The sequence below is a fragment of the Rhinolophus ferrumequinum genome, chromosome 2, assembly GCF_004115265.2.
Source record: "Rhinolophus ferrumequinum isolate MPI-CBG mRhiFer1 chromosome 2, mRhiFer1_v1.p, whole genome shotgun sequence".
NCBI lineage: Eukaryota > Metazoa > Chordata > Mammalia > Chiroptera > Rhinolophidae > Rhinolophus > Rhinolophus ferrumequinum.
The window spans coordinates 72,146,080-72,168,702 of record NC_046285.1 but is presented as its reverse complement, the minus strand read 5'-3'; the positions used below and the strand labels follow the sequence as shown (position 1 = coordinate 72,168,702).

At 37.3% G+C, this 22,623-nt stretch overlaps 1 protein-coding gene and 1 pseudogene across 2 annotated transcripts in view; both read left to right on the top strand.

Annotated features, from left to right (window-relative positions):
• GPR160 (G protein-coupled receptor 160) overlaps positions 1-22,485 on the top strand; it is a 33,728-nt gene extending 11,243 nt beyond the window's left edge. The window contains exons 2-3 of one of the 2 annotated variants that reach the window (XM_033125647.1): positions 15,921-16,214; positions 18,329-22,485. In XM_033125647.1, the coding sequence (XP_032981538.1) occupies positions 18,399-19,415 (1,017 nt within the window). In that variant the 5' untranslated portion in view covers positions 15,921-16,214; positions 18,329-18,398 and the 3' untranslated portion in view covers positions 19,416-22,485. Of the gene's footprint in view, positions 1-15,920; positions 16,215-18,328 lie in introns of those variants that run through there. The other variant, XM_033125641.1, reaches the window with a different exon arrangement.
• LOC117032848 (60S acidic ribosomal protein P0-like) lies at positions 6,845-7,388 on the top strand (annotated as a pseudogene).
• Positions 22,486-22,623: the final 138 nt, after the last annotated feature.

Here is a 22,623-nt window from a genome sequence, read left to right as displayed (position 1 = left end):
TATTTGTAGACTTGTACAACCATCACCACAATCTAATTGTAGAACTTGGCTGTCACCCCCAGCATTCCCTCATGCCAGTTTGCAGTCAGTCCCCACTATGCCCAGGCAGCCATTGATCTGCTTTCTGTCTCTGGCCTCTTTGGGGTATTGCGTATAAATGGAATCCAAGAATATGTAGTGTTTTGTGTCTGGCTTCTTTCACTTAGGATAATATCTTTGAGGTTCATCCATGTCATGTATCAGTACCTTGTTCCTTTGTATTGTTGCATAGTATCCAGTTTTATGGATACACCACATTTTGTTTATTCACCACTTGATGGACGTTGGAATTATTTCCAGGTTTGGGTCTTATAAATAAAGTTTCTATGAACATTCATGTACCAGTGTTTGTATAGACCTATATTTTTCTTTTTCTTGGGTAGAGTCTTAGTAGTGTAATAACTGGATCATGTATATGCTTAACTTTAAGAAACTCACACAAAAGTGGCTGTGTGAGGGTTTTGATTCCCCACATTCTGGCCAACATTCAGTATTGTTAGTTGTTTTGATTATAACCATTCTAATGGTTGTGTGGTGGTATTGCACGGCAGTTTTAATTTACATTTCCCTAATGATTAATGATGTTGAGCACCTTTCCATGTGCTTATTAGTCATTCATATATCTTTGGTGAAATGTCTAGTTAAGTCTTTCTCCCATTTTTAAAATTGGGTTATTTGTCACTGTCATCTTACTGAGTTTCAAAATATTTTAAATATTAAAGTAAAAATATTTGAATAAAAATATTTGAATATTTTTTAAAATTCTAGAGGCAAGTTCTTTATCGGATATATGATTTGCAAATATTTTCTCTGAATCTATGACTTTTTATTTTCTTAATGGTGCCTTATAAAGAAAAAAAATTTTAATTTTGTTGAAGTCTCAGTTATAAATTTCTTTTATAGTTTTTGTTTTTAATTACGTATCTAAGAAATATTTGCCTAACCTTGTATAAGTCTTTTTTTTAAATAGACTTTATCTTTTTTTTTTTTTTTTTTTTTTTTTAAGGAGGGCACAGCACACAGAGGGCCATGCAGGGATCGAACCGGCGGCAACCTTGGTCTTATTAGCACCACGCTCCAACCCACTGAGCTAACCCGCCACCCCTAGACTTTATCTTTTAAAGCAGTTTTAGATTCACAGCAAAATTGAACAGAAAATACAATTTCCTGAAGAGATTTCCCATATAGGTATATCCAGCCCCCACGCACGCCCCCACGTGTGCTCCCCCGTTATCAACATCCCACATCAGAGTGGTGTATTGGTTACACCTGGGGAACGCATGACACATCGTATCACCCAGAGTCCATAGCGTACATTACCGTTCACTCTTGGTGGTGTACATCCTATGGGTTTGGACAAATTTGTGACATGTACCCATCGTTCAAGTATCATGCCCAGTATTTTCACTGCCCTAAAAATCCTGTGTTCTGCCTGTTCATCTCCCCGCACTCCAAACCCTGTCATCCCAACCAGTGTCATCCCTCCCCACCAGTCCACAACATGATTGGGGTAGGTTGTCAGCCGCCACATTTGCTGTCTAGTGTTCTCCCTAGTCATAGGTCACTGGCCCTAATGACATGTATTCACGAGTAATTATAGTGCTCTACAGAGTGATACTAAATATCTCTGTGCTCCACCTATTCGTCCCTCCCTGGCCTCTAACCCCCGGCAGCCACTATCTTGGTACTGTCTCCATCGTTTCTTTTCCAGAATGTCATATATTTGGAAAGATACAGTAAATAGGTTTTTCAGATTGGCTTCTTTCACTTAATAATATACATTTAAGTTTCTTTCATGTCTTTCCATGGATTGATATCTGTTTGTTTTTTTAAGTGCTGAATAGACACAGTTTATTCACTTTCTGAAGGACATCTTGGTTGCTTCCAGCTTTGGGCAATTAGGAATACAGCTGCTATAAACACTCATGTCCAGATTTTTGTGTGGACATATTTTCAGCTCTTGTGGGTAAATACCAAGGAGCACGATTGCTGGGTTTATGAAAAAAAAAATGTTTAATTTTGTAAGAAACTGCCATACTGTCTTCCAAAGTGGCTGGACTATTTTGCATTCCCACCAGCAGAGAGTCCCCTTTTGCTCCACATCCTCTCCAGCATTTGGTGTGATGTACAAGTCTTCTTGTGGACACGTATTTTAATTCCTCCTGGATAAAATACCTACGAGTGGAAGTACTGGGTCATAGCATAGGTGTATGTTTAAGGGCCAAACCTCTCCAAAGGACTGTACCACTTTACATTCCTGTGTCTTTCCTAGTACTTGATATTGGTCTTTTTAATTTTAGCCATTTTGATGGATGTGAAGTTGTATGTCATGGTGGTTTTAATGCACCTTTTCCTGAGGACTAATTATGTTAAGCACCTTCTCACGTGCTAGTGACCATCTGTACATTTTTTTTGAAGTGTTTTCAAGTATTTTGCCCATTTTGTTTTGAGTTGTTTGTCTTTTTACTATTGATTTGTAGACATTGTATACATGTAGTCTGGTAGTATGGGCACCAGGCCTTTAAAGGTTAGATATATGTGTTGTGAGTATTTTCTCCCAGTGTGTTTGTTGCCTTTTCATTTTCTTATGAACAGAAGAGTTTAATTTTAATAAGTCCACTCTATTCAGTTTTTTCTTTGATGGTTATGTTTTGCTTAAGAAATCTTTACCAACCCTAAGGTTGCAAAGATATTTTCCTTTGTTTTCCTTCCAGAAGCTTTAGATAGAGTCTTAGATTTTATGTTTAGGCCAGTAAACCATCCTGAACTAATTTGTGTGTATGGTGCAAGGTGGGATTGAGGTCCTTCTTGTTCATACAGCTATGCAGTTGGTCCAGCATCATTTATTGAAAAGACTTTTTACTCCATCGCATTGCATTGGTACTTTCTTGTAAATCAAGTGGACTGTTTCAACTCTCTGCTCTGTTCTTTTTGTTCTTAAGCCAATAACACGCTATCTTCAGTTCTGTAGTTTATCAGTCTTGAAATTACGTAGTGTAAGCCCTCCAACTTTGTTCGTTTTCAAAATTTGTTGACTATGCTGGCTCCTTTCATTTCCATGTGCATTTTAGAATCAGCTTGTCAATTTCTATAAAAAAGCCTGGTTGGATTTTGATCAGGACTACGTTGAATCTGTCGGTCTGGGGAATACTGACGTGTTAATATGAATCTTCTTTAGGTCTAATACAGTTTTTCTTAGCAGTGTTTTACAGCTTTTAGCATGCATGTTTTATACATATTTAAAAAGACTTATTTCTATGTATTTTGTGTTTTTGAGTCTATTATAAATAAATGAGAGGGTGGCAAAAATATGTATACACATTTTAAGATAACATCGCTTAAAATGTGTATACATTTTTTTGGCACCCCTGGCATATCGTGTGTGTGTGTGTGTGTGTGTGTGTGTGTGTGTATGCAATTTTTTAAGTTGATCTGATCTGTGAACTTACTAAAATTAACTTATTCCAGTAAATTTTTGTAGATGGCTTGGGAGTTTTCTGTATATATAAATATCATCTACAAATATCTTTTCTAAACTCTATGCCCATTCCTTTTTTCTTACCTTACTAAACTGCCTGTGACATTCTAAAATGTTGAATAGAAGTGATCAGAGCAGATATCCTTGCTTTGTTCCTGATTTTCATGGTTCAGTTGTCAGTCTTTCACAATTAAGTATGATAATAGCTGTAGATTTTTCATATGTCTTACGTCAGGTTAAGGAAATTTCCTGCAATTTCTGCTTTGCTGAGAAGTTTTTATCATGAATGAGTGTTGAATTTTGTCAGAAGCTTTTTCTGCACCTTTCTAGATGATCATGTGGTTTGTTTTCCTTTATTCTGTTCATGTGACTATGTCTCTTTTTAATCTGTTGGGACTTTCTCCTCACCACAAATTAGGGAAGAGACGACTATTATTCATTTTTAACACTGGAACATCTTGGCATCATTCATAAAATGTGGATAGGTCCAGGAGCATAATTTAGACACTTTGAATCAGATGATCTCCATAAAACACTTTATAAAATAAAAAGCAGTGTTTGTATTTGGGTATAATTATTGACTTAGGCGGCCTATCTGCCCCCTAAACTTCTCTTATCTCTGAAACTTTCACCGTTGGTCTCCTGCTTTAAACAATCAGTCTGAGGATATGTGTATATTTTGCAAATCCTGAGGCAATAGAAACAGAACAGGTGACTGTTGTGGTAGCAGAGCGAGCGGGCGTGGGTCTGGGATGCAGTTGTAGAGACGTAAGGGAGACCCAGACCCTGGTCGCTGGGTAGGCTGTTCCAGGTGGTGTGAGGTGGGCACACGGTCTCCGTCAGGTGGCTGGCCTGGTTTACCTTCTCCGAAATGACAAGCAGAGCCATGGTTTCGGAAACCACAAACAACTGAACTTGAGCAGTGTCGCATCTCTCTGGTTTTGAGCATTCCAGGCGCCATGTTCAGTAGCTTGGGACTGCGAGTGAGGTCTCAGGAACTGCTGAGCACAGATTTCTGAGAGGCACTTTCTAGGTCCTTGGATGCTTAACCCCTTCCTTTGCTCAAGTGCAAGACTAAAGTTGATGGTAATCACCAAGGACTAGGAAGTGATCTCTAGTTCAAGTGCCCTTTGAAGACTAAACCTCTTTTATACGCTTGTTTGCTAAGCAGTCATTCCATATGTATTTGGACCTTTCTGGTGCTAGAAACACTAGCTTCCAAGCTAACGCATCGTACTTTGGAACAACTCGAATTCTTAGAACCCTTTAACTAATTTTCTTATGAAGCCCTTTCTCTCATTTGTTGACTTCTTTAGGTATATTCCTATTTACGAGTATTGATATCTATCTTAAAATTTGATAACAAAAACCGAACGACTAGTACAAGGTGTAGAGATGCCTTTCTCGTTAATTCTGAACATTGTACTTGTATTAATTCTTTTCCCACCAAAATGATGAAGAAGTGAATATATATGTACAATTTGTAGTTAAATAAGGCGACACAGTTCACAGTGTGAGGGAGGGATATATGAAAATATGCATCCCTACAATATCTCAAGCAAACATAGGGCACTGGGTAAAAATGAATGGTAGCTATATGGCAAACAGAATCATATCTGTGTAACCTAATTTTTTCAGGAATGTTGTAAGGATCTGGAGGAAGCAGGACGCATACTATATCTTGAGTTTCTCCAGCCATTGATTTAATTAAGGACAATGTAATCATTGGCGACCCAGGAAATCAGCAGCAACCCATCAGTTTAGCTCAGATGATACACCACAGTCAGATGGTGGGAGGTTATACTGAGACATCATCAAGGAAATGGTGCCCGAGTGGGACAGCTCTTTTCAGCTAACCTTTCAGAGTTCAGTCTGGGACCCAGTTTTGTTTAATCTGTTTTCATCCATGACCAGTAATGTATTGTGTGTATGTGCTGTTTCCAGAGATACTGGAAACAGAAGTCAAAATAACCTGGATAAATTGAGTACTTACAAATTGGACAAAGTCAAATGAAGGCTAATTCCTTTTTTAAGTAGGAGGTTCAAACTGGAGAAAGGTTGGCTTAGTGCCTGTTCCTGGCAGAAAACACCCCTGGGCCATGTGAATCCCAGTGTAGCTGAGCCGTCAATAACTGGGATGCAAGGACATGCAGAATAGCACCTCTCAGAAGTCAGTGCTCTGGTTAAAAATCCTCAGATGAGGCTGAGAGCAGGCAGAAGATACGGTGAAGGTTACGGTGGATTACATTTTGCGATAGGAGCCGGGATATATGCAGTAAGAGGAGAGGGGTATGAAAAAGAACTAGTAGAAGTATCTTGTATTAAGTGGGATGGGCTAAAATGCTGTAAAAATAGACCAAAAATGTAGTGGCTTAAACCGAGTACAAGTTTATTTCTCTTATGTAACAGTCCGAGATGGATATGTCAGAGGACCCAGGAGCCAGCTTAAAGGAACTCTGAAAGGACGCATTTGGGAAAATTGAGTCATTCAGGTGACAGTGGATTATAATACATGGAATAAAAATAAGTCCATGAATCCATAATACATGTCCAGGGGAATAAAGTTGGCAGCTCATACAAGCAGAATGAATCAGAGAATTAGAAAATCACTATTGGGGCAGCCGGATGGCTCAGTTGGTTGGAGCGCGAGCTCTTAACAATAAGGTAGCTGGTTCAATTCCCACATGGGATGGTGGGCTGCGCCCCCTGCAACTAAAGACTGAAAACGGCGACTGGACTTGGAGCTGAGCTGTGCCCTCCACAACTAGATTGAAGGACAGTGACTTGACTTGGAGCTGATGGGCCCTGGAGAAACACACTGTTCCTCAATATTCCTCAAAAAAAAAAAAGGAGGGAGGGAGGGAGGGAGGGAGGGAGGGGAGGGATCCTTTATAATTCCCAATATGGTAATTGATTTAGGCAAGGATGATAGATGGATGCTAAAACTCTTAGGTGAAACTTTGTTGTGGAACAGCATAGTCCAACATTCTCAAGGTATTACCCTAGAGGTTATTGATTACAAAAGGGAAAAGGCACCCCATAATAGAAAAATCTCGCAGACACTTCCTTAATTAGGTGATCTAACGTCACATGACCAGTGATGAGACAAACTGACATAATGAAACGCATAATTCAGAAAGCATTCTTGAGGAAAATGTTTATCTAGTACTGAGGCAACAATTACATGGACAAATCTAGATTGTGCAATGTTCTGCAAGACAATTGGCCTAGAGTCTTTAAAAATGCCAGTGTTGCTCTTACTAGGCGTCCTCATGAGAGTGCCATCATCCCTAAACCCCGCAGGGCAGTCCCCGACGCACCGCCGTGATGCCCAAGGAAGACAGGGCACCTGGAGGTCCAACCACTTACTTCCTTAGGATCATCAACTGTTGGGTCATTACCCAGACTGCCTCACCGTGGGAGCAGACAGTGTGGGCTCCGGGAGATGCCGCGGGTCGGCACGTCCCCCCTCGAGACCGATGGGCACAGGGCCATCCGAGGGCATCTGGAAAACATCCCAGCTCTAGAGACATCGTGGTCTCATATCCGGGGAGTGTGAGCTGTGTGTTCCCAAAGGAGGACCTCACTGAGATCAACGACGTGCTGCTGGCCAGTGAGGTGCCCTAGAAGTCAGTGTGCCAGCCTGGAACACTGCTTGGGGGCCTGAGAAGACCTCCTGCGTCCAGGCTGTGGGCATCACCACTAAAATCTCCACGGGCACCACTGAGATCCTGAGTGACGTGCAGCTGAGTGAGACGGGGGACAGGGAGCCAGCGAAGCCACACTGCAGGCCACGCTGAGCATGAGCGGGCTGGGCGTCCAGAGGTGCTCACAGTTGAAATTTCTGGGTTTGAAAAAAAAAATTTTATGAGCAATGCTGACCATCTTTTCTTATGTTAAATAGCCGTTTATCCTTTTTTTTCTAAGAATTGTCTCTTCAAATCCTTTGCTCATTTTACTGTTTCACTATTGGGTTTTTTATCTTTTTCCTGTTTGATTTCGGAGTTCTTTATAAATGAGGGAGATTAATATTTGATAAAGTTTTCCCAGTTTGTTGTTTTCTTTTGATTTTGCTATGGTTTCTATGCCAGGAAGTGGTGTTTATATTTGAGCTTACCAGTTCCTTAGAGTTGGTAGTATCTCTGGTTTCCAGTGTCGTGGAGGAGCCTGACTGCATTCTCATTCTTTTTAAATATCTTTTTACAGAAAAATAAGACACAGAATCAGAAAGCCTACACAACAATGTGCAGCTTAATGAATTATCATGAGGCAGACACCCTTGTAACTACCTCTCAGATAAGGGATAGAACTCGGCTCCAGAAGCTCCTTTCGGGTGACCTCTCCCAGAACCAACCCCTCTTCCCTATAATACAGTAAGCACTTGCTTGCATTTCAAAAAAATAGTTTTAGCACTCAAATATGTACCCCTGCATACTTTAGTTTAGTCTTACCCTGTCTTTTAAGTCTCTTTTACTCTGTAGATTACTTCTCCATTCCTTTTTTTGCCCCCTTGTTGTCCTATTGAAGAACTGGACCATTTGACCATTAGAGTTTTCCTGTGTGAATTTTGCTGATTGCACACTCATGCAACAGCTCAGTACGTCCTCTGTATTTGTGTCAGTATGTGCTCTGTGCTCTCTATTTCTTTTCCTTTTTTGAAACATAGCTTTATTGAAGTATGAGTGACATACACTAAGCTGTATGTATTTAATGTGTACAGTTTGATACCTTTTGCCATATGCCTACACCCATGAAAATACCACCACCGTCAGGATTGTGGACTCATTTATTATCCTCAAAGGTCCTTGTGCCCTTTGTGATTTCTCCCTCCTGCCCCTCCATATCTCCTTGGCAACTAATGGTCTGTCATTATAGACTGAGTGTTTTCTACGATTTTACATAAATGGAATCATGAAGCATGCATTCTTTTTCAGCCTGGCCTCTTTAACTCAGCATAATTATTTTGAGATTTCATCCGTGTTTTTGCATGTATTGATAGTTCCTTTTCATTGCTGAGTAGTATTCCATTGCATGGTATACCACCGTTTCGTTTATCCATTCACTTGTAGATAGAAATCTGGATTGTTTCCAGTTTTGTGTCCTCAGCATTTCTTGCAAATTGGTAGTTGAATCCAGAGATTTGATCGACTCAGGTTTGGTCTGGAGGAGGCACAAAATGTCTGGTTTCTCTCCCATTGTAATGAAAATAGCAGTAGTAATGAAAATAGATAATGTCTGCATCTATTAATTCATGGGTAGGAGGTTGGGGGAGAAGAGCTGGTTGCAAAATGGTGGAATTTAGAGTCTGCAATTTATTTTTCATTTACAAGTTGGAACACCCTTTGAAGAGGTACTTCTCCTCACCTACTACTTGGTTACCCAGTGGTACGTCTCCTATAAGTCAGGGTAAATGTGTTATTCTTTCCCTTAATTTACCCATTTTTAATTTATTCTCAATTCTGTATATGAAATCTTTTTTTGTTTTCTCTTGGGAAACTGGTAATCTCTTCTCTTTCTTATCATCGTTTTGAAATTTCTGATTTGCTTTGGTATGGGTCTGTTTTCTTCCGTTGAGATGACCACTGATGGACTTGTTCACTCTTGAAAAACCTTCAGTTCTAGAGAATAGTGTAGCTTTCTCTTCTTTGATTTCTTCCCCTTCAGTTTTTCTCTTTCTGTGACTTCCATTATTCAGATTTTGCACCTGCTGAATTGGTTCTCTTACCCTCTCGATTTTCTTATTGTGTTTTCTTGGAAATACCCTAAATTTTATTTTCTAACTCTTTTGTTCAGTTTATCATTTCTGGCATCATATTTTTCTTTCCTCGGACAGCTTTAATTTTGTTTTCTGTTGTTTTAAACAGTCTCCTTGTTTCATGGATGCAATATTTTCTCCCTGGAAACAATGAGTTTCTAAATAAAGTTTTCTTCTAGCATTGTATCTTTTTTCTCCAAGTTATTTTCTGCTTGCGGGTTTTGATTTTTCATAATAGAGATTTTATTTGAATGTCTGGGGATCTTTGGATGTCGTGTCATATTTATGGATAGGATATTATCTAGAATGTTTCCTTAGGGAAGACTCAGTATCATTCTCTTTATATATTTATTCCTGGGCTGATCACTAGAGAAGGATTTTTGGATCTTTATGTTTTGTGATAATGGTATTCCTGAAATTCAGGTGAGAAAAAGAAGGCTGGAGAAGTCTCAATTTCTAGTATGTGTATTTTTCCTCCGACTGCCTGTTTGCAGCATTGTACTCGTCCGTCTTGAATTCTTCCCACAGTCCAGAGACCCTGTTTTAACGCTTTCCAGGAGACAACACCTCCATTCTTAGTCCATAATTGGGGAGAGACAGTCACTTGTTGCACTGAGTCAGGGAAGGAAGACAGTTCAGCCCATCACAACAAAAATACCATTATCATGCCCCAAATTAATAATTCCTTAATATCCTCAAATTTCCAGTCACTGTTCAAATTTCAAGTTGTTGTCATTTATAAATGTAATGCTTTGTTCCAGTGAATTCAGATAAGTTCTACACATTGCACTTAGTTGCTACATCTTAAGTCTCGGTTAATATTGTGTGTTGTCGATACAATTTGAAGAAATACGTTGATTGTCCTGTAGAATTTGCCATCTGGCTTTTACTTACTGCATCCTGCGGGGTTAACATGCTCGTTTGTGCTCTATTTTTTTGTGGATAAATAGTTGAATCTACAGGCTGATCAAGTTCTAAGTTTTTGGCAAGTCTACGTCATGGCAATGGTGCGTCCTTCCTTCTCCCCCGTGGATGTTAGTAGCTGTTGATCATTGGCTGCCTCCATTAGTACGTCAGGGGTTGCAAAATGGAAATTTTCAAATTTTATTATTCCTTGCTCACTCTTTGGTTAGAGTACTTCTATAAAAGTAAACATCTCCTCACTTACTATTTTATCACCAAGTGGTACAGTTAGTTTATAAAAGGCAGGAAAAATGCTTGATTCTTTCCCTGTATTTACCAGTTTACAAACACAATGACTTGGTTCCTTGGTGTCCTCAATGACAAGTTACGTTTGCATGTTCATTTCAGAATCAGGTAACAACTCAATTTACTGTTATTGTAGTGGTATTATGAGAGGGAGTAAAAGTAATTACATTTATTCAAAAAGCCATCCTTCATTGGAAATTGTATCATAATTTATGTAGCCCATTTCCTGTTGTTGGATATTTAAATTAATCCCAGGTTTTTAATTGTATATCCAGTATTGTGAGATGTATATCCCTTAAAAATTTAGTAAAATACACTATTTTCAGTGTATAGTTTGAGTCCAAATATAGAACCTTTTAACCTCTATAGAAAGTTCCCCGGTACCCCTTTGCCCCCACTTGACCCCAGATTTCACTGATGGTTCATCTAGCCTTACAGATTTGTTTTGCTGTTCTAGAATTTCATATAGTTGGAATCACACAGACTGTATTCGTTTGTGTCAGGTTCTTTTCATTCAGCATGTTTTTGAGATTTATCCCTGTGTAGAATGTATCAGTAGTTCGTTCCTTTTTATTGCTGAGAAGTAGTCCATTGTGTAGATGTACTATTTGTTTATCCATTCTATTGATGGACACATGAAAGAGTTCCAGTTTGAAACCATGGTGAATAAAGCTGCTATACAGATTTGTGGACAAGTCTTTCTGTAGACACACGTTTTCATTTCTCTTGGGTAAATACGGAGCAGTAGGATTAATGGATGAAATGGTAGTTGGATGTTTGACATTGTAAGAAACCTCTGAACTGTTTAAACTGTGCCTGAGAAGTCTAGTTCTGTTTCTTTGTCTACACATGTATTGTCTTTTAAATTTTAGCTATTCTAATAGGTTTGCAGCAGTATCTCATTGTGGCTTTCATTTGCATTTCTCCAATGTTTCTGTTCAAATCTTTTGCCCATTTTCTAATGGGCTAATTGTCTTACTGAGCTGTAAGAGTCCTTTTATGTTCTGAATCCAAGTCATCGTAAATATGTTTTTCCAGATTGTAGCCTGCCTTTCCATTTTCTTAACTCTGCTTTCAAAAAGAAGTGTTTGTGTTTTAACAAAGTCCAGTTTGTCAACCTGTGTAATTTGCACGCGTGCACGTGCCTGTCCTAAGAAAGCGAGGCCTCTTGTAGTGAGTTGACTAGTGTGTCCCAAAATTCATGTCCATCCAGAATGTCACCTTATCTGGAAATAGATGTTTTGCAGATGTAATTAAGGTAAGGTCATGCTAGATTAGGCCATAAATCCCATAACCAGTGTTCTTATAAAAAGAGGAAAGGACACAGACTGAGGTGCACAGGGGGAGAATACTGTGTAAAGATGGAAGCAGAGATGGGTGTTCTGCTGTCAGCAGCCAAGGAATGCCAGGAGCCACCAGAAGCCGCTAGAGGCATAGAAGTGTTCTCCTCGAGATCCTTCAAAAGGAACACAGCTCTGCTGACACCTTGATTTCAGACTCTGAGACAATACATTTCTGTTGTTTTGAGCCACCCAGTGGTAATTTGTTATGCAGCCCTTGAAAACTAATACATCTATGGAGGATCAGAAAGATTTTTCTCCTGTTTTTTTCTGGAAATGTCAGTTTCACTTCTACCTTTGGTCTTATGATCTATTTTGAGTTTATTTTTGTGTACGGTATGAGGTAAGGGTTAAGGTTAATTTCTTCCCATTTGGATAATCACTTTCAAGCACCATTTTTAGGAAAGACTGTTCTTTTCCCCCACTGAATTACCTTGCACTTTTGTCGAACAGCAATTGGCGATAAATATGTGGGTGGGTCTACTACTGGATTCCCTTCTGTTCCATTAATTTTGGGGACTATCCTTATGTTAATAACACCCTCTTTATTTCTATACCTTTATAGCAAGTCTTAAAGTCAGGTAGTGTAAGACCTCCAACTTTGTGGTTCTTAAAAATTATTTGACTCTGCTAGGTCCTTTACGTTTCCATATAAATTGTAGAATCAGCTTGCCAATTTCTGCAAAAAAAAAACAAAAACCTTGCTGAAACCTCCAATCCATGGTATTTATCATGGATTTAGATCTTCTTTCTACAGTGTTTTAAAATTCCAGAATACTGCGCTTACATGCACTTTGTCAGACTTATCCCTAAATGTTTCATATTTTTATGCTATTGTAAATGTTTATTTCATTTCCCAATTGTTTATCATTAGTATGTAGAAATATTTTTAAAAAATTAATCTGCAACTTTGGTAAATGCACTTGTTACTGTAGCTTTTATTGTAAATTCCTTAGATTTTTGTAAGTACATAATCATATCACCCATGATTAGAGTTTTACTTTTTTTTTTCAGTCTACATGCCTTTTATTTCTTATTGCCGTCTCACACTGGACGGCCAATAAAATGTAGAGCAGGAGTGGAGGGTGGACACTTTTGCATTGTTCCTGCTTTTAGGGGGGAAATGGCCACGCTTCATCACTAGGCATGAGGCTAGATGTAAGTTTTTCACACATGCTTTTTATCTGGTTGGGAAGTTCCCCTCCATTGTTTGTGAGAGTTTTTATCATGTTGGGCTTTAAGTGCTTTTTCTGTGTCTATTCAGATATCATAGTTTTTCTCCTTTATTCTGTTTACATGGTGAATTCCATTGATTTTCTAATGTTAAACTGAGCTTGCAGTGGCTGTGATGTAGTAGGATATATTATTCTTTTTATAGGTTGATGGATTTAATTTGATATTTTGTTAAGGATTTTGCCTCAGTGTTCTTGAGGGATGTTGATGTACAATTTAGTTTTCTTGAAATGTCTTTGGTTTTGGTGTCAGGGTAATTCTGCTCTTATAAAATAGCGGGGAGGTATTTCTGTCCTCTTCTGTTCCCTTTAAGTTTGGTATTTCTTCCTTAACTGTTTGGTAGAATTCATCAATGAACACATCTGAGCCTAGAGTTTTCTTTGTGGGAAGGTTTTTAAGTTCAAAATCATTTCCTTTAGTAGGGATTTTTTAAAAATGAGTTTTGGTAGTTAGTGTCTTTCCAGAAATTTGACAGTTTCATCACATTTGTCTCATTTGGTAGAATATTCATAATAGGCAAATATTAAGAAAATCAGAACAAAACAATACAAAAGTAATTAATGTATTGGAAATTAAAATTGAATTTTGATTTTACCATTTTCCTATACTTGCATTGTTGCTTTTCATAGTTTTTTTCTACTATAGCTTTTTTATTCTGATCATAAGTAATTTTAATACAATTTATATATAAAATTTATTAGTAATACATGCTGTTAAAAATTTGCAAAGAGTACTGAGAATTATAAGAAATTGTATTAGTCAGGATAAGCCGTAATAATCAGAAAATTTTTGCAGCTTAATGTAACAAACTGTATATATGTTCACACTATATATCCATTGTGAATCATCAGGGGCTTTGCTCCACACACTCAAGGACCCATGCTGACAGGCTGACCCCATCTGGAACACATGGCCTCTTTATTCCGTGTGTCAGGGGAAGAGAACACCGAAGGGGCTCTCGCCTGCAATTACAAGCTTTGGCCTTGTAGCCCATTGCCCAGAAATAGCCACATGGGCCCACCTAATTGTAAAGGTCAAGGAAATAAAATCTTCCTATGGGCTTAGAGGCAGAAAAGCAGCAGGTATGGGTGAGCACTAGTATAATTCTGTGCCCTGGGTTAGTTACCTGTTCTCCTCCTCTGAGATAATCCCTGTCTTCCTGCCTGGCTCCACTGACCTTCCTCGTGGCCAAGCTCGTGTGCGTTGGTGGAAGTTACTCCGTGGTCTGGCCGCTCACTGATGCACATTTTACTGTGTTCTTCCTTTGCAACTCTTATCTCATGTTATCATTATGTAAATGAGACCTGGGGAAGGACAAATCAAGAATCCCTTGCTAGTTGCTTTAGCAACATGAAAATTTCAAATTTCTTTTTAAAACTTTGTTTTAGAATATCACTGAAAGATACACAAGTAACTGGTAACAGTAGTTTCAACTAGGGATGGAAACTGGACTGGATAGTGAGGAGTGGGGGTGAGGAGTGTTGAAAGAGCAGGTAGGATGAGTAATTTTCATTGTATGCACTTCTGCAACTTGAGTTTTGTATTATGTAAATTATATTACCTATTTTTAAAAATAAGTTAACTTTTTTTCTTAATTTTCTATATTAATCTAATTATACTCTGTAAATGAAAACAAAACATCTGTTCAAAAGTTGTCATACAGTTGAATGACATTTTATTTTTTCACTGAATTTTGACATATCAAAGACCACATTTTGAAAATTAAGAAAAAAACTTTGTATTCACTTTTTGGAGAAATAAAATTACGTTCTCCAAACAGATCAGTTAGTTATGGTCCTTTGGGTACCAGTAATCAACAGAGTCACTGTCATTTGGATGTTGCCTTTTTGGAAAGCTCTTTCACAGACGTAAATTGGGTCCCTTTCTACATTTCCAGTTGTGAGTTGAGCCGTAATTGAGGGTTACTGGAGAAATGAGCTTTGAAATGAGACCTGGGACTAACACTTTAGCTCCAACATTGCAGCCTCAGGAAATGTGCTCATTAGCCCCCAAGCCTGTTTCCTCCTGGGAAAAGAATACATAGCCCTTAGGTGACTGTAAGGATTAGAGGACAGGCACGTCAAACCCCTGCCCAGGTCACTACATTCTCTCCCCCAGGCTCTCTCCAGTCTTCAGCGTCAGCAGAAGCTGCAGCGGCAGTGCACTCGCCCTTCCTGCACAACAGACCAGAGCACTGTTAGCTGTGCTCATCTTCCATCGTGTTCCCAAGCATGTGGTTTGGTTCAACTTTTCTGAGATTGCATAACACAACTATTGATTGTACTACTACTGTGAAGTTACCAATGAAGTTTATTACCTATTTAGAAAAGGTATTTTTTTCACTCTCAAACTCTCGTGAATGTAGAGGACTTTCCAAAAGCTCCATGAAGTGTGATATCTACAACTGATTATAGATAAGAATTCAGCTGTCTGCTGTTGAGCCACAGACACTAAATCAATTTATGAAATGGGAAACAGTGCCACTGATTTTTCATTCAAAAAGTTATTTACGTTAACCTGCAACAAGTGTCAAAGGGTCCTGTTAACCAAAAAAGATTGAAAACCGCTTTAGACTTCGGAGTTTAGACTCCAAAGCCTGTGGGTGAAAACTGCAATGTAAGCAAGATTGCTCTAAATAGATGCCATGTTATATGCACCCGTATCTCAGTGTACTTGGTGGGCTTTCAATCTAAGTATCCCCTCCCTTCCTTTTGCTAAAAAGGTTATAAGCAGTTTGTTACGGGCTCCAATACCACAGAGAGTGACAGCTTTTCTAAGCAGAGACCTGAGCCAGTTATACTGAAATCCAGTTACTAAGATAGCTGTTCATGATGGTTAGTTTTGTTGTTTTCTATCTTTTACATAGACCTTCGTGTGGCATTTTGGTATGCCAGGAACCAAAAGGAAGATGATTGAAGGCAGGGAAACTGAAATAAAATAGGAAGATCATCAGCCGAGAAAGACCTACTACTAGAAAAAAGCACAGTAAGTATGTTTTGTTTTAAGAATTAATTGGGTTGTGAGTAGAAAAGCAGAGGCTGGGTCAGTGAAAAGAAATTATGGTTTGTTTTCTTCAGGCCCCGCTAATAATTCTAAATTGGTCAGTCAGCTCACAAAACAAGCCGAAAGATGCCCTGAAAAGGACTTCCACTGTAAGTCTGTAAGTTGTGTATGAAGCAATATGAGTTGATTCATATAGTTTTTAAAATTATTCAGGAAGAGAAATGTATCTTATAAATCTCTGAATCCCTCGAGTTAATGTGAACATTTTTCAAGGGAAAATTCGAAACAGGTAGCCTATTAACGGATTTTTATCTCGTCCTGGGAGGTTGTTTAGAGAACAAAATGTTGGAATTTTGAGTAATTTTAGTGATTTATAGAAGTGGGATATAAAATTGGTATAATTTAAGCAAGTTTTGATGGGCTTCCATGATTATTACATTTAGAACTGTTACAAAACGACCCAAACTTCATTTTCCAATGTACTTCCTTTTGATTGTGTTTCACCGCCTTCAGCTGCGTATCTTTCCTGGGCCGCCTCCCCCCCAGTCGCTAAAGCTTCTTCCAGCTGTATGGTTCTTCCATATTCCATCCGACCGCTCTTCTTTCTTCTGAGGGGATTCTGGCTCGTGCTTTGGTGGCTGTGGCTGCTCCTCCTCCTCTCCTGGCACCTTGGCTGGCCTTCCTTAGCCCCCAGGAGACACTCAGCCGCCCTTTCAAGGCCTAGCCTGCTCTTCTGGCCTTCCCATTGACCTCAGCCTCAGTGAGGAAGTGGAAACTTGGAAAACAGCCCTTCGATGGTGCCTACTTTAACATGGAGTCCCTAGCTTTGCTTATTTAATTTGAGGTAGGAGTTATTAAGGATAAAATGATTTTATACAGATAATTCTTTTATTTTATCCTAAAGTTTTTGTTTTTTTTTTTAAATGGGTCTTCATAACTATGAACCCACACTATTTCCCTCCCTCAACCCCATTCTAAACCAACATTTGCTATTTAAAATGAAGCCTGTCTTTTTTCTTGGCTCAGGAGGGCTTCATGTCGTCTTACTACTCCATCTATACTTCCTTGTCCAAGTGACACCACTTACAAGGCCAGTGGCATTTGTCAAGGTGGTAATCATGACTTAATCTATGCCTGTGTACGCATGTTTTTAAAACACGCAACAGATTGCAAAGGCTTAACATTTAACAAGTATAGAAAAGGTGAACACCAAGTCTTCCTAACTCAAGAAACACTTAATGGCAAGATAGTACATCATAAGGATGTATGTACCATGTAGCATTTTTAACTCATTTCCAGTTGCTGGAATTTATGGATGGGTTTGTTTTTATTCTTTGAGTTTTATTTTGCTATTTATAAAGACTAGTTGAGCAGTCTTGCAGAAACAATTTTGGGTCAGCTGTGATTTTTTTTTTTTTTTTAAGGATAAATTTCTCGAATTTCCTTTCTTCCATCCTTTCCTGATTTCTTCCTCTCTGACCTTTCTTTCATCATCTTCTCTTTTTCCTACCTCCGAATGCATTTATCACCTCAGACTTCAACGCCTGTTCCTTTGCCTTTACCTAGCACTTCTTAATGTTCTCAGGTATCCTTACTCAGTCCCTATTCCTTCCCTGTATTCTCTTGTCTCTCCAGGTACCATACTTGAAAGATCGTGTGCAGAACATAAATATTTATTTTGTTTTTTCCTTTACCAATGTCCCCATTATTTTCAGCTGAACTATGTTATATTTTTGAGCTTCAGAAATTTAATTTGAATTATTATCCTGCAGCTAAAATGTTTTGAAAATTGCTAAAGGGCCCCATAAGCATTACCTCTAAAATTCCCTGACAAAGAGGAGGGTTGAGGTAACATCGTCTGGAGTCTGTGGGAATGGGTTAACTGCTATCAGTGAGCATTCTGTCAGGCTGCTATTTGAAGCCTGTGTTTTGGCTCTAGTCAGTAAAAGTATTTTATCTTTTTACAAGTCGTTACAAGCTGTGCTTATTAGAAGTTTCAGTAATTATTTATATATAATATTTTGCTTATGTATCTACAATTTCTGGACGTTCTGAGTCTCAAAAACTGACCAAAGTATACACATTGATTCTTCCACATCATATTCTGTATTCTGTAAGTATGAGAAATATAAATTCCTGTTTGTATATTTAATTTTGGGGAGAAAATGATTGGATTAGATGTTTGAGAATAGAAATGCTTGCTTTGTAGTTTTAAAATAGAGATAGCATCAAGATAACATCGGGTTCTTTTTTTTTTACTTTTCTTTGCAGTGTTGGAAAATAAAGCAAAGCAGTTTTATCATATATATTTCAGCAGGCCTTCTGAAAATTCACTAAAAATATGACTGCTCTTTCTTCAGAGAACTGCTCTTTTCAGTACCAGTTACATCAAACAAATCAGCCTCTAGATGGTAACTGTCTGCTATTCTTGATTATACTTGGAAAAATATTATTAAATATACTCACACTAGGAATGAGAAGAAAAATCACCTATCAAAATTTTATGGACTATTTTTGCATTTCACTCGCATTCATTGATCTTTTACTTTTGGTAAACATTTCCATTATATCCTATTTCAGGGATTTTGTACTATTAGGTATTAGGTTTACTAAATACCACATCTGCCTGTTTACTCAAATTATTTCTTTTACTTACGGCTTTTTGCATTATCCAGTTTTCCTGATAGCTTGTATAGATTATTACCTGAATTTTTCTAAAACTGCCAAGCTTCCATTTAAGTGTCAAAAATTATTTTATTTCTTTACAGTGATTTTAATTTGGATTTCAGTCTTTGTTTATGTTTTGGGAGATCCATCTATCTACCAAAACCAGAAGGCACAGAATGTTTATTCTTATCAATGTTCTTTCTACATCAGCATTCAAAGTTACTGGCTGTCCTTTTCTATGGTGATGGTTTTATTTATGGCTTTTATAACCTCTTGGTCAGAACTTATTATTTTGGTACAGGCTATTAAGATAACTTCCTATATGAATGAGACTATCCTGTATTTTCCCTTTTCGTCCCACTCTAGTTATGCTATGAGTTCTAAAAAAACACTCTTGCCCAAGCTCATTATCTGTTTTCTTGGTACCTGGTTACCATTTGTACTACTACAAGTAATTATCCTTTTACTTAAAGTACAGATTCCAGCATATATTGAGATGAACATCCCATGGTTGTACTTTGTCAATAGTTTTCTCATTGCTACAGTTTATTGGTTTAATTGTCACAAGCTTAATTTAAGAGACATCGCATTACCTGTGGATCCATTTGTCAACTGGAAATGCTGCTTCATTCCACTTGCAATTCATAATCTTGAGCATATAGAAAAGCCTATATCAATAATGATTTGTTAATATGTTGCCTTGTTAAAACTAATTAAAACTTAAAACTACAATAAGAGTCGTAATTTTACAAAACAGGAAAAAATGATGACTCGGGACATATAAAGAATGAACTTTCACACCTTTTCAGAATGTGTCTTTTGGGGCAATGATACTGTTTGTTTGTTTGTTTTTAACAAAATAATTCCAAGAAAAAATTTTATACCTGTTCAGGAAAACTGCCTATTACAAATATTAATTTAACACAAAAGTGAAGAGTTAACATTTGAATATACTGATGTTCGTGTTACCAAAAAACTACTGGATGCAAACTGTCATGTAAATCTGAGATTTGCCACCAACGTTAAGATACAAACTTAAAACATTTTTATTAAATTCAGAGCAAGAAAATCGTTTTCTTGAAGTGACATGGGATGAATATTCTTTAACATAAGGGGAAGATTAGCTCAATTTAAATTTAGCTAATTAAAAAAAAAATCTATCTCTGTTCTTAATGCAGATATTCCTGGAAGCCAAGTTTTGGTTGCTTACCTTACAGAATTGGGAGTAGTGACTAGGTGTCTTTCCATGACATACCAGATTCATTTTAAGTTATAACTTGTATGTCACTTGCATGTCAAATCATAATTACACTGGCAATGTATCACACTGTAAAAGTAAAGTAGAGTTCTTATTCTTAGCAGTATTATTTTGGGTTGGATAATTCTTTGTTTTGGGGAGGCTGCCTGTGCATTGTGGGATGTTTAGCAGAATCCCTGCCCTCTACCCATTAGATGCCAATAGCACCTCCTTCCCCAGTCAAGATAACCAAAATGTCTCCAGACGTTCCCAAACCTCTGCTGGTAGGCAAAACTGCCCCCGGCTAAGAACTACTAGAGTATAGCAATTTGAATGGCAGAATAATCTGAAGTCACTTTATGACTTAAACTATATAGACATTGTCTAATCTGTCAATGTCTAAACCTGGCTCTCTCTACTTCTCTTACTTTTCTTCGAATGTATTGCTTTTTAATTGGCCATAACATGGGACTAAGACAATTAAAAAATATATTGTACTTAATTAGTAAAGATTTATATTCTGTGGATTTTAAATCAGGAAAATTTTATAACTATTTCAAACCCTTCATTACGCTTTTTGTATTCCACATGCTTCATAAGCTTAAAGAAAAAAAAAGAAATTATTCAATAGACCAGCCAAATGGAAGAGGCTTTTATTTGTAAAGAAATGAACTTATCAGCTGGTCTACAATATATTATTGAATTATAAACAATATAAATAAATGATCCTGTAGGCCCACTAACTTCCATCCAGACCCACATGAAGCAATGTTACAACAATATTCTATGTGAAAATATGCAGGTAACAAAGGTGCAATTACAAGCAAGTTTAAGCAGCAGAGTATAAGGTGCTTTAATTTAACAGTTAATGTTGCCATCAACAAACATTTGAATGCTTAATTTTTACTGAATACAGACACAACAAATATGAAAATCTAAAATTCATACACATGCTACTTGTTAATATGAAAGTGCCTTCTCTTTTTTAAAAAAATACACCAAATGAACAGTCTTTTTACATAGATCATGATGTGCTCTTAATAATGCAAAATTAACTTCATTTTCAGGTTATACATTTTAAAACTGTAGCTATAGACACCAATCTAGGAATGCTACTGATGCTAAGAGTGCTAAAACTAGTTAATTTACTGTAAGGAGGACTCTAATACAATATCCAATGTAAAGAATACATCTATATATAATAACATTTGTTTTCTGTAAAGGTAAAAACTGTTTTTTCCCGTTGGTGATTCTCTGTTCATCCTGGGTGGATCAGCTTTTGAGGTTTTAAAAATATGAAAGTCCTACTTTAGAACAATGGGAGGAACCAAAAGGAGGAATTAAAAAAATCAGTTAACATGTGCTTGAAGCATCAAAACTTAGTATTAAAAAAAAAAATCACAATTTGTTAAATCAGTTTAACAAATTTTTTTAACACGCAAGAAGACAAACAGCACTAATTCAGCAAATAAGCCTGAAACGCCTGCCGGTACCGACCCTGCAGGGCGCTGGACTACCTGCAGCTCAGCCTCCACCAGCTCGCTCCTTACTCTGAGGACAGTTTTTGGAACCTACTTTGACTTTTTTCCATGGAAAAAAAACAAAAAGACCAACCTTTCGAACTAGGTGATTGGGAATCTAGATTAAGTGTCTCGAAAGTTAGACATCCAAAATTATACCATCTTTGCACACCCCACTGACTTTTTAAATTTTAAGAATACATATACAAAAAGTATTTATGCAACATATATCTTAACAATATAAAACATTTGAAAAATTGGGTAAATTAAAACATTTTAAAAGTAAATTTTAACCAGTGCCATGGAAAAATTTTTTAAACCAAGACTATCATAAGGTTAATGCCAGTGTTTGTTTTCGTTTGTTCTAGACTCTAATCTAACCTGTATTTGGACATTTTCCTGGTTCATAAAGAAAGCTATGACTGATGCATAAAAGATCTTTTTAATATTAGATATTTTCATTTTTTATCTTTATGGAGAATGTTATATCAAGCAATGTTAGTTTGTAAAGCTGTGTCAGTTAAGAATTCACAGAATCCTCAAGTGGTAAGGAATCTCTACCCAATTAATAATCGATCCCATTCAATGTTTACTCCCCAAATAATTACCAGTTTAAACATGGAACTGTTTTATGTTTACCAGTCCTGCAGTTTAAAGGAAACCCTTTTCCTATGTAATGTGTGCTTTCTAAAAAGTAAATATGTGGAATAACAGTAAAATTTATGTAATCTTTCTTGCTTTAGAAACAAACAAAAAACCAAAATAAAAAACAAACCTGTTCAGCGATCTCCTTTGAGGTTTTTCAATTTTAAAAAATTACTTCTGTCAATACTGGGTGTAAAGCTTTTGTAGTTGAAAAATGTATAGTCAGCACCTGCTTCTTTGTATTGTTCTATCACACACTCTGCACAGCAACACCTCTTGAATAGATTCAAGTGTCATAATAATTCTTAGAAACACGGGCTATCACAACGTCTCAAAATGTAAATCCTTAATGTTAGGTGCCCTTATCAGGTATATGGTAGATTGATGTTTAGTATGTGAAATGGTATATGAATTGGTGTGATTCACTCAGACCCACTAGATGTCATCTAGCCTAATCTTTCCTCGATGCATTAAAAATGCCAACTTTACATGCAGTA